The sequence below is a fragment of the Pipistrellus hanaki genome (assembly GCF_964339955.1).
Source record: "Pipistrellus hanaki genome assembly, chromosome: X".
Lineage (NCBI taxonomy): Eukaryota > Metazoa > Chordata > Mammalia > Chiroptera > Vespertilionidae > Pipistrellus > Pipistrellus hanaki.
Window position 1 is genome coordinate 78,025,121 of NC_140524.1, and position 13,136 is coordinate 78,038,256.

The 13,136-nt window shown below is 35.2% G+C and overlaps 1 protein-coding gene across 3 annotated transcripts in view; it reads right to left on the reverse strand.

Annotated features, from left to right (window-relative positions):
- RPS6KA6 (ribosomal protein S6 kinase A6) overlaps positions 1-13,136 on the reverse strand; it is a 165,297-nt gene that overhangs the window by 88,928 nt on the left and 63,233 nt on the right. For all 3 annotated transcript variants that reach the window (XM_084869561.1, XM_084869563.1, XM_084869562.1), the window contains exons 7-8: positions 12,728-12,834; positions 11,034-11,071 (exon numbers count right to left, since the gene is read on the reverse strand). In XM_084869561.1, the coding sequence (XP_084725687.1) occupies positions 11,034-11,071; positions 12,728-12,834 (145 nt within the window). The remainder of the gene's footprint in view (positions 1-11,033; positions 11,072-12,727; positions 12,835-13,136) is intronic.

Here is a 13,136-nt window from a genome sequence, read left to right on the forward strand (position 1 = left end):
CATCAAAGAAGAAATAAAAAGCATCCTGGAAACAAATAACAAAAACACAACAATCTAAAATCTAGGGGACAAAATAAAAGCAGTCATGAGAGGAAAGTTCATAGCTCTACATCCTACCTTAAAAAAAATAAAAAACAAGAAAAATGGTAATACATTATCTAGCCTTATAAGTTGAATTAGAAAGAGATCAAGAAGAAAAGCCCAGAGTTAGTAGAAGGAAGGGAATAATAAAGATCAGAGTGCAAATGAGCAACATAGGGACAAAAACAGAAATAAAAACAAAATACAAAAGATCAATAGAACCAACAGTGCATTATTTGAAAGGATAAAAAAGATTGATAAACCTCTAGACAGGCTCACCATGAAACAAAGAGAAAGGACTCAAATAAACAAAAGAAGAAATGAAAGAGGTGAAGTAAAAATTCACCCCACAGACAAATGAGTGTAAAAAAAATACTATGAACAACTCTACTCCAATAAACTGAACAAACCTAAATGAGATGGACATATTCCTGAAAAAATACAATATTCCAAAACTCAATCAGGAAGAAATAAAAAATTTAAATAGGCCAATAATATTGAACCAGTAATAAAAAATCTTTCATCAAACAAAAGCTCAGGTCCGGAAGGCTTCACAGGGGAGTATTGCGAAACATTGAAATAAAAAGGAAAACCTATCCTAATCAGAATATTCTAAAAAATTCAAGAGGAAGGCACATTTCCAAGTTCTTTCTATGAAGCCAGCATTACCTTTTTTTCTAAACCAGATAAAGACACTACAAAGAAAGAGAATTACAGGCCAATATCCTTGATGAACATAGATGCTATAATCCTCAACAAAATTCTAGCAAATCAGATCCAGCATTACATAAGGAAGATCATACAAAATGACCAACTGGGATTAATTCCGGGGATGCAAAGCTGGTACAATATCCACAAATCAATAAACATTATGTAACACATAAAAAAATGAGAGACAAAAGCACATAATCATATCAATTGATGCAAAAAAAAAAAAAAAAAAAAAGGCATTTCATAGCCGAAACCGGTTTGGCTCAATGGATAGAGCGTCGGCTTGGGGACTGAAAGGTCCTGAGTTCGATTCTGGTCAAGGGCATGTACCTTGGTTGCGGGCACATCCCCAGTAGGGGGTGTGCAAGAGGCAGCTGATCGATGACTCTCTCTCATCGATGTTTCTAACTCTCTATCTCTCTCCCTTCCTCTCTGTACAAAATCAATAAAAATATATTTAAAAAAAAAGGCATTTCATAAACCCAACAACTTTTCTTGTTAAAAACTCTCAGCAAAATGGGAATAGAGGGAACATACCTCAATATAAGAAAAGCCTTATATGACAAGCCTACAGCCAACATCATACTCAACGGGGGGGAAAAAAAACTAAAACCATTTCTCCTAAAAAAAGAAATAAGACAGGGATGCCCACTCTCACCACTCCTGTTTGACATAGTAAGTACTGGGAATTCCAGTCATAGCAATCAGACAAGAAGAAGGAGTAAAAGGAATCCATATTAAAAAAGAAGTAAAACTGGCATTATTCATAGATAAGATAATACTGTTCATAGAAAACCCTAAAGACTCCATCAAAAACTACTAAGTCTCAATAAATGAATATGGCATGCATATAAACATAACCAATGGACAGAGACACCAGGGGTTTGAAGGAATAAGCAACGGGTGAGGGGACCAGGGGGGACTGAGGATACATATAATATACCTAAATCAATAAAAAATGAATAAATAAAATGAATATGGCAATGTAGCAGAATACAAAATTAATACCAAAAAATCTATGGCTTTTTTTATACACCAATAATGAACTCACAGAAAGGGAAACTAAAAAAAAATCCTATTTCCCACTGGAACAAAAAAATTAAGATACCTAGGAATAAACTTAACTAAGGAGGTAAAATACTGTACTCAAAAAACTACATGACATTAAAAAAAGAGATAGAACAAGACATAAACAAATGAAAGAATAGGTGGCAGAAAACGGCGGTGGAATAGACAGACGTGTTCTGAGCCTTGTCCCAGAGCAGATAGAAGGAGCAGCTGTGGGTCACACAGAGTGTTTGTTGGCAAGTTAAGGGACAGCTAAACTCCAAGAGAAGGTGGGGGAATGCCAGACGGGATTCCCTTGAACGAGCAGCCCCCACTGAGGCTGGGTACCCTCCCAGAGCTACGGGCTCAGACACGAAGACCTCGCCATCTTGAAGGGGAAAGTGGATGTTATTGAAAGCCTGAAACTCTACAGCTTTGGCACCCACTGAACAGCTGCAAGCCCCAGAACACTGGTCCCCAATTGGCGCAAACAGGTGGATTCAGAGGAGCTCTACACTCCAACACAGAAAGGTCAGATTTCACTGGGATAAGGTGAAGTCTCTGGTCCTGGCGGAGAGAGAGAAACGTGCTGGAGAACCAGGGAAGTCAGTGCCTAGAAAAATCTGTGGCTGTTAATGCTGGTGTGATCTGTGAATGTGGAAGGGGGTCCTCAGAGCTGCTAGCAGGAGGGATCTGCAAAAAGCAACCTATTTTGATCTGACACAAAGGGACAGCCTAAAAAGATCAAAAGTGTGCCGGCTTCTTAGAACCAAGGGAGAAAAGGGGACCGCGCAGATTTGCCTGCAGCCTCTCTGTTTGCACACTCGGGTTTTTTCCTCTTCAAATCCTTACTTCGGATTACTAAGCCCAATACATAGGATCACCCAGTTGGGGACACCTTGGGAGACTGCATGGGAAAGTTGCTTTTCTGGAACCTGGGGAAGCAGGGAGTGACTATCAAAGAAGCAGCTCTGAGGCAGCCCACTCCCACAAACGTATAAGTGCCACAGGGAAAGAAAGATCAAAACTCAGGCTAGAGAGGCCAAATAGATCCGAAAGTCAATCCAGAAACACTGCCACCCAGGGGCTGAATCACAAATTGACTCCTGTGTAATAAAAAATAAAGGAATACAAGAAATTAAGACACTGCCTGCTTAAAAATCAGGACTGGCTTACAACACTGAGGAGCAGTGGAATACAGAGAACTGCAATACTATCTGGACTGGGAAACAGGCATGCCAAACAGAACAATAGAGGAAGTGAATGACCTTCACTACTGCACATTTAATTAATTATTTTTTATTTTTATTTTTTACATCTTTTACTTAAGAAACTAATTTTTTAACATTTTTTCCTCACTTGATTTTACCTTTTTAATTATTACATTTTTATTTTCATTCAGTATTATTACTACTACTATTTTACTTTTTTTTTAAGTGTCATTTTATTTTCTCTTTATTGTACTTTGGGATTAGTATTCTACATTCTATTTTCTTATTTCTTTTAGCATAGTTTTACTCTACCTCAACTCTACTTTTATGCCATCACACTATTCCTAACCTTTCCCCTTTTGGTGTCCTGTTTCTCTTACCCCTTTCCTGCTTTAGATTTTTCTATTCTTTCTGTTTACCCCCTGTTAAAATTTCACCCTACTTATATAGATAATTTCCAATCCCCTACTCCAAGTCCATACAGACCTTTCTCTTTGATCTCTTAACTATCCAAAAAGTTGTTTTTCTCTCTGTACTTTGCTTGAATGTTTATTTTATTGAATTTTATACTTTTTTGTGATATTGTTTTTGCTTATTCTTTTGTTTGTTTTTTGTTTTCTTTGTTTTAGTTTGTTTTGTTCCTTCTGATTTCCTTTGCTTCACTTGATATTATTTGGTGCTGTAGTTGTAATAATCTCCAGGTTGTTGCTGGCATTTCCTGGGATTAATGGCTGTTCTATTGGAGTTTTCTCCCCACATATATAATTTGTTCCCCTTTTCTTTCTTAGTCTCTTTCTTGTGTCTCTTATTTTTTTTTCTTTCCCCAATTTCATGTAGACACTCCTTATTTTTTCTTTTTTCTTTTTCCTCTTCATTTTGCCCATCATACTTAATGAGCAAAAACTAAAACCTTTTCCCCTAAGAACAGGAACAAGACAGGGATGCCCACTCTCACCACTCCTGTTTGACATAGTAATGGAAGTATTTGCCATTGCAGTTAGACAAGAAGAAGAAGAAATAAAAGGCATCCAAATTGGAAAATAAGAAGTAAAGCTGTCCTTCTTTTCAGATGATTGATATTGTACATAAAAATCCCGAAAGACTCCATAAAAAAACTAACAGTTTTAATAAATGAATTTGGCAATGTAGCAAGATACAAAATTGATGTCAAGAAATCTATGGCATTTCTATAAACCAATAGTGAACTTACAAAAAGAGAGACTAAAAAAGCAATCCCATTTACCTTTGCACCCAAAAAAATTAGGATATCTAGGAATAAACTTAACTAAGGTGTTAAAAGATCTATATGGGGAAAACTTCAGGACACTGAAAAAAGAGACAGAGGAAGACATAAACAGATGGAAGAAAATACAATGTTCATGGATTGGTAGAATCAACATCTTTAAAATGTCCATACTACCCAAAGCGATCTGTAGATTCAATGCACTTCCCAGCAAAATACCAATGGCATATTTCACAGACCTAGAAAGAACTCTCCAAAAATTCATCAGGAATAAAAAAAAGACCCTGAATAGCCAAAGCAATCCTGAGAAAGAAGAATGAAGTAGGAGGGATCTCAATACCAGATTTCAAGCTGTATTACAAAGCCACTGTTCTCAAAACAGCCTGGTTCTGGCACAAGAACAGACATATAGATCAATGGAATAGAATAGAGAATCCAGATATCGACCCAAACCACTATGCTCAATAAATATTTGACAATGGAGGCAAGAGCATCCAATGAATTCAAGACAATCTCTGCAATAAAGAGTGTTGGAAAAATTTGTCAGATATATGCAAAAAAATTAAATTAGACCACCAACTTACACCATACACAAAAATAAACTCAAAAATGGATAAAGAACAAATATAAACCCTAGAAATCTTAGAAGAATCCATAGTCAGCAAAATATCAAACACAGCTCCTTGGACAATGGAAATTAACCATAAAATAAACAAATCAAAATAAAAAGCTTCTGCACAGCAAAAGAAACCATTAACAAAACAAGAAAACCCACTGCATGGGAGAAAAAGTTTGCCAATGTTATATCAGAGGGTGTAATCTCCACAGTGTATAGGGAACTCATATATGGTAACAAAAGGAAGATAAACAATCCAATAAAAAAATTGGCAAAGGACATAAATAGACACTTAAAAGTGAACACAAATAAGACTAAGAGCCATATAAAAATATGCTCCAAGTCACTAATCATCCGAGAGATGCAAATCACAATGACAATGAGGTACCATCTCACACTGTCAGAATGTATATCATCAACAAATCTACAAAGGACAAGTGCTGGGGAAGATGTGGAGAAAAAGGAACCCTTGTTCATTGCTAGTGGGAATGTAGAATGGGGTAGCCACTGTAGAGAACAGTATGGAGTTTCCTCAAAACATTAAAAATGGAACTTCATATGACCCAGTGATCCCACTTCTAGGAATATATCCCAAGAAATAAGAAACACCAATCAAAATGAACATATGCACCCCTTTGTTAAGTGCCCATTAACAAATGAGTGGAATAAGAACCTGTGGTAGATATACATAATGGAATACTACACTGATGTCAAAAAGAAAGAACTTTTAACATTCATAACAGCATGGATGGCCTTAGAGAGCATTATGGTAAGCGATAAAGCCAGTTGCAGAAAGATAAATATCAATGAGCTTGCTCATTTGAGGAATATGATGTACAACACAAATTGATGAACAAAAATAGATCCAGAGATATAGAAGCATGGAACAGACCATCAAACCTCAGAGGGAAGGAAGGAGAGGTGTGTGTGTGGAGGTGGAGGTGGGGTGTAAGAGGTCAACCAAAGGACTTGTATGCATGCATATGAGCATAACCAATGGACATATATAGTAGGGGGTGAGGGTATGAGCTATGTGGTGAGAGTTATCGGGGATAGGTCAAGAGGGAAAAAAGAGAAACAATAAAGAATAATAATAATAAAAGAACAGGCATATAGAGCAATGGATCAGAATAGAGAGCCCAGAAATAAACCCATACCTTTATGGTCAATTAATATTTGATTAAAAGGTAATAAACACTGTCTCTTTCATATATGGTGTTGAGAAAACTAGACAGATGATGCAAAACATTAAACTAGATCACCAACTTATACCATAAGCAAGAATAAATCCAAACACATTAAAGACTTTAATTTAAATAGTGAAATCATAAAAATCCTAGAAGAAACATAGGCAATTAAATCTCAGATATTTCTCAACACAGTATTTTTGCAGGTATATCTCCTAGGACAAGGGAAACAAACAAAAAAAAATAAAAAAAATATGAAACTATGTCAAACTAAAAAGTTATTTTAGAGCAAAATAATCTCATCACAATAGTGTAGTGATTGCCATTGGGAGGTGAAATGGAAAGAGGTGAAGAAGAATATAATAAGGATAAACACTGATGGACAGATACGTGACTTGGGGTGGAGAACGCTCAAAACAGTGCACAGATAAAGTATCATAGAATTGTGCTCATGAAACCTGTATAATTTTGTTAACTAGTATCACCACAATAAATTAAATTTAAAGGAAAAGAATGAAAAGATAATTTGAAAGAGTAATGGGCTAGGGAAGAGAGCTGCCAGCTAATTAATATCTAACTTCTCAACTCATAATGCTATTTAATAATACTCCATCCCATTTAGAAATAAAATATATTGTAATAATTTATTTTTAAAATGAAAAGATAACCTACTGAATAGGAGAACATATCACCAATGATACATTTGATAAATGGTTAATATCCAAAATATATAAAGAACTTATAAAAATCAATACCAAAACAAAAAAAAATATTAAAAAATGGACAAAGATCCTAAAGATACTTTTCTCCCAAGAGAGCATAGAAATGGCCAATAGACATGAAAATATGCTAAAGGTAACTAATTATCAGAGATACTAATTAAAACCACAATGAGATATCACCTCATGCTATTTGGAATGACTATCATATATAAATCAACAAACAGCAAATACTGGCAAGGATGTAGGGAAAAGGAAACCCTCATTCACGATTGGTAGAAATGCAGACTGGTGCAACCAATATACAAAATAATATGGAGTTATCTAAAAAAATAAATAAAAATGAAACTGCCTTTTAAGCCAGAAACTACACTGGGTATATATCTGAAGAATGTGGAGACCCTTATTCGAAAGAATATTTGTACCCCCAGTTCATTGAAGTTTTATTTACAATAGTCAAGCTCTGGAAACAGCCCAAGTGCTCATCAGTAGATGAGTGGATAACAAAGTGGTACATTTATACAATGGAATACTACATGGCCATAAAACAGAAGGAACTCTTATTCTTTCTGACAGCATGGATGGACCTGGAAAAAATTCTGCTAAGTAAAATAAGCCAGTTAGAAAATGACAAATGCCATATGATTTCATTTATATGTGGAAGCTAATGAACTAACAAATTATAAATAGAAACATGAACTAACAAACAAAATAGAAATAGAAACAGATATACAGAATAGACTGTCAGCTGTCAGAGAGGAGGAGTTTGGCTAGGAATAAACTATATATATATATATATATATATATATATATATATATACACACACACTCATTCAACAGTATGCGATAGTCAAAAGGAAAGGGAGTAGGGGGAGGTAGAAGAGAGCAAAGTGGGGATAGAAGTGGATGAAAAGAAACTTTACTTTGGATAATGGATATGCAGATGATGTTTTGCTAAGTTTACACTTGTAACCCGTAGTGGGCCCCCTGGGAAGGCACATGGACATTTTTTAAATTGTCAGCTGAGCCTGAGGCACTGGCAGAACCATGCCCATGGTTACAACCCCCTCCCCAAGAGGGCAGGGGGTGTTATTCAGTTCTGACTTCTTATCCTTGTCAAGGTGTCAGCAGGGGCGGGTCTAGATATGTAAATCCAGTAATGCTAGGGCCTAGTTAAGAATACAAATAAGCTTCTTTGATCCTAAATTTTGGTGTTACTTCCTGGATTTTTAGGATATAAAATAAACCTGCTGTGGGGCTCAGGGTGCTCGCTGCCTCTCCATCAGAGAGAATGGCGCCCACCTAGCTCCCAGCTTTATAAATCTATTTCTGCATCTTGCTCTCTTTCTTTCTTTAATTTCTTAATCCCCTGCTCCTCCACTCAGGAACCTGATCTTTTTCCTTTTCCATGCAGGATGCAGAGAAGAGAGAAATATCTCCCGCCCCCCCCCCTCCCCCCCCAGAAACCTGTATGGTTTTATCCAATGTTACCTCAATATATTATATATACAGATCACATTTTCTTCCTGTTAAAAGCCTTGTGTCCATTACTTATAAATTAACATTGATTTTAACTACTCATCCCTCCTTATCTAGTTTGAGTTCAAAAGGTGTAAAAGCAAAATACAGTTCATAAGACTAAATATAAAACAACTTGAAATAATTATTCATCCAATTAATCTAATGTAGAAGAGAAATGTAGGTATGATTTATTCTACTATTTTCCTACCTTTCTTTCTCATCCCTGAAAAATAGATATAATTTATTAATAAAAAATAAAAATAATCCTATATTGCCTTAATCAGTTTGGCTCAGTGGATAGAGCATCGGCCTGTGGACTGAACGGTCTCAGGTTCCATTCCAGTCAAGGGCATGTGCCTTGGTTGCGGGCACATCCCCAGTGGGGGTGGTAAGGAGTAATATGCTAATTAGACTGGGAGACCTTCCAGTAGACCTTCTGGACGTTCTTCTGGACAAAGCTCTGGTGATGGGGCCAAGGTAGAGGTGGTTAGAGGCCAAGAGGGGAGGGCAGTTGTGGGTGATCAGGCCAGGATGGGACAGCAGTTGTGGGTCATCAGGCTGGTAGGGGGGTGGGGCATTGGGAGTAATCAGGACAGCGAGGGAGACGTTTGGGGTGAACAGGCCAACAGGGGGGTAATTGGGGGTGAGAAGGCCAGTGGGGAGGACAGGTGGGGCAAGCAGTCCAGCAGGAGAGGCAGTTGGGGGTGAGCAGGCTGGCATGGGGGGCAGTTGGGGGTGATCAGGCTGGCAGGGGGACATTTGGGGGCAAGCAGCAGGGAGAAGTTGGGGGCGAGCAGGTTGGCAGGCAGAGTGGTTAGGGGCAATCAGGCAGGCAGACAGGTGAGTGGTTAGGAGCCAGCAGTCCCAAATTGTGAGAGTGATGTCCGACTCCCAGTTTAGGCCCAATCCCTGTAAACTGGCAGTAGGACATCCTTCGAGGTGTCCCAGATTGGAGAGGGTGCAGGCCAGGCTGAGGAACACCCCCTTGTGCACAAATTTAAAATAAAACTAAAATCTCTCCTCTTCATATTTTTCTTTCCTTGTTAATCCTTATAAATCTACTTTGCTTATTTTATATATGAATAAGAAAATGAGACTATGAATCAATAAGATTCACTAAACATTATTTGAACTTTATGACATTTGCTTGAGTTTTCATGTTAACAGCTTTATACTTTTCTTTACAGTGAAGGAGTATACTTAGGAATTTTAAAGCAACTTACCTTTAAAGTGTACTGGTCCAAAATTCCCTGTAAAGACCACATCTTCACTTTATCTGTTTTAAGATTCTGATAATTAAATACAGAATTTATTCTTTACTTAAAAAATAAGTAACCTTTTGAGATTGGCTCACTCAGCAAAATGCCCTGTGTTCATCCAAGTTGCTTTATGTATCACTAATCCTTTCCTTTTTATAGCTGGGTAGTAGTATTCCATTGCATGGATGTATGTTTACTCATTCACAGTTTAAAGGACATTTAGGATATTTTTAGTCTTTGACTATTACAAATAGAACTGCTATGAAAATTCATGTGTAGGTTTTTGTGTGCACACCCGGTTTTACTCCTCTAGGACAAATGGCCAGAAATGTGACTTCTGTACGATTCTATTTATTTATTATTATTTTAAAATATATTTTATTGATTTTTTACAGAGAGAAAGGGAGAGGGATAGAGAGCTAGAAACATCAATGAGAGAGAAACATCAATCAGCTGCCTCCTGCACACCCCCCACTGGGGATGTTCCCGCAACCAAGGTACATGCCATTTGACCAGAATCAAACCCACGACCTTTCCATCCGCAGGCTGATGCTCTATCCATTGAGCCAAAACAGTTTTGGCAATTTATATCATATTTTCAAAACAACAAAATTAGACATGTAGAACAGATAACTGGTTATCAGGAATTAGGGGAAAAGGAAGGAGGGTGTAACAATAAATGGACAAAGATAGTTTTTGTGTGTGTGTGTTTGTAGGACAATTTTGAATATTGATTGTCCTGGTGGTATTGAACTCTGTATATAAGATAAAAAGTCACAAAGATGAATAAAAAATAAATGTATGCAAAAACTAGTAAAATCCAAGTAAAGCATGTAGTCTAGTTACTTGTAATGTACCAATTTCCTGGGTTTGATAATGTAACGCAGCTTTGTAAGATGTCACCATTAGGGAAGCTGGGTACCTCTTGGTACTATTTTTGCAACTCACTATAAATCTAGAATTATTTTAAAATAAAATGTTTTTAAAATGATATATTAAGGATGTGTTATGCCTAAGAAGAACAGTGTATACATTTCTCAATATTAAAAATAAAATAAACCATGTTTTGCAAACAAAGAAAAAAATTAACTTTTGATTGTAAACACTTGGTTTAAAAGTTTATAATTCACAGTTTTACAAATATGATAACTATTTATAACTTTTTTACTCTAGACTAAAACTAAGATAATGTATTTTTACCTAAAAAATCAAATGTAATTTCTAAATTAGGACAGGAACTCTATTGTAGAATTTTTTGATATTATAATTAGACCATATTGAGAGCTATCTTAATACCCTTTAAATGAACTCTTGTACACAAAAGAGAAGAATAAAATGTGAATTAAATCAAGAAAAGGGAAAAAAATAGGCTTAGTTAAATGTGAAAATAATGAAAAATATAAAACAAGCTTAGGGTAGAATAAGAAAATTTACATACCTGTTAACTTGATATGTCCTATTTCATCAAGCAAAATGCTGTAAATAAAAATTTACATTCAATAAGATGGAATAAAATAGCTTATATAAAACATTTCATAAAAAAAATCTTTACAAAATTAAAATAGGTCAGTGTCTATTTGAAATACTGGAAATAAACAATTAATTGAAAATCAATGGGTTTTTCTTGTTATCCAACAACAAAAAGAGAAATAAAATTAGATGTATTTTTTTCCAAAGTAACTTCAACCACTTACACTAGAAATGCCCCCACCCCTCTAGACCATTTCTTGTTCTAAAGATCCTAATGAATACTCTATCATTTTAATCATAAATGTATACACATTTATTTCTCCTATTGGACTATCATTTTAAAATTAATTATTCTTGACATATTTTGGATTTGTATGTTAGAGCAGTACAAGGATGCCAAATTATTTCTAATCAGATTCCATCCATTTCTTTAACCAACATGTTTTTTATAATGCATTCATTTTTTTAAAAATCACAAGCCATGAGGTTCCAATGCACTTTAATTTTTATTGAATTTTTAAGTTTAGCAAGTCAACTTTTCCTAAATAACATTTTATACGAGCTTCTACCATTTTCTTTAAAAGTTCAGTAAATATAAACTCTGAGTTTCAATAGAAAATCTTTAGAAACACCTTAAAATAATTAAAACAGTATTTTGCATCTCTTTGTAATCACTATGCCCAGGAAGTTCAAAGCCATACAAATCCTTGTACTATTAAGAGTAATAAGCTTCTGTTACTTAGAAAACATCCTTGGTTAAAGCATTGGAATCCAGTTCATATCAGGAAACGAGTGGGATTCAGAATACCCTGAGCAATAATATCCAGACTCATATCACCATTTTTATAAACATGTCGGTTGAAATTTTGCTCCACTAATTATCCTTTTTATCTTATTTCCATTTAAATTTATGTTTCCAATTATGGGTATTTTATAGCTGAAGATCACAGGCAAGCCACACAGAGTTCTGAGCCATCTTTTACACTTTTATAACTGGGCTTATACCATATGGTCTAGTGTCTTATTATTGATTATTCAAGGGCTTTTGGTCATTCGTGGCAGCAAGACTTAATGGTTTTTAGCCAGTGGTGCCACAGCCAGATTTCACTGTAATATCTAAGGGTCAAGTAGTGTTTTTGTACCACTATCATTTTAAATGTGGGTATTCTGCCATGGAGCAATCTGTACTGGGATGAAACCTGACATATGTAATACTCAATATTAAGATTCATCTCTGCTTGGGAGCTCCTTAGAATAATGAGAGCTGCAATGTTGACTCTTGTGTTCTTAGGATTTAAATGGCATAGCTTTCTGAAATGATTTTGTCCAAGTTTAATAGTCCATTGTAGGAGCTTTGTAACTTTAATTTCAGTGTTTTTGTTTTGCTAAATGTTTATCAAATTCCAGTAAAGCATCATATTTTATTCACTACTAAAAGATAATGCATTGGTACAGACACTATCATATGAATAAATAAAAGTGAATACTTGAAAAAAATAAAATCAATGGGTATCTTATGAAGATTACTTTCTATAAGTTTCATATAGCTGTGAAATTAATATATATTTTCATATTATCTTTAATAAAAGATTTAATGGAGAAAAAGTCATTATATCAATATAACACTAGTAATAGGGATATGTAAAGAGAATATAACTGTACTTTTCTGGCTTCAGGTCTCTATATACAATTCCTAATCGGTGCAGATGATCCAAAGCAAGGGCTAGCTCTGCAAGGTAGAATTTCACATCTTCCTCTGTAAACAGAACCTAAAATAAAATAATAATTTACAATTTTTCAATATTTTTTAATTTACTTGTTAAAAAACCAGTAAACAGACAAATCTAGAAAAAAGGAAATATGAGAAACAGATGGAATTAACCACTTTAGGAATCTTCTTCAATATTAGCTATTGAAATGTAAATATTCCTAAAAAGTATTTTGTAGTTTGCATATCTTCTTATACTAACTACACTATATAGGATTTACCCTTTATTTTAATATGATTATCATTTTTAGTACTCTACTACAATATAGTAATACCCAAAGGATCTTTAAAGTATACAGGATA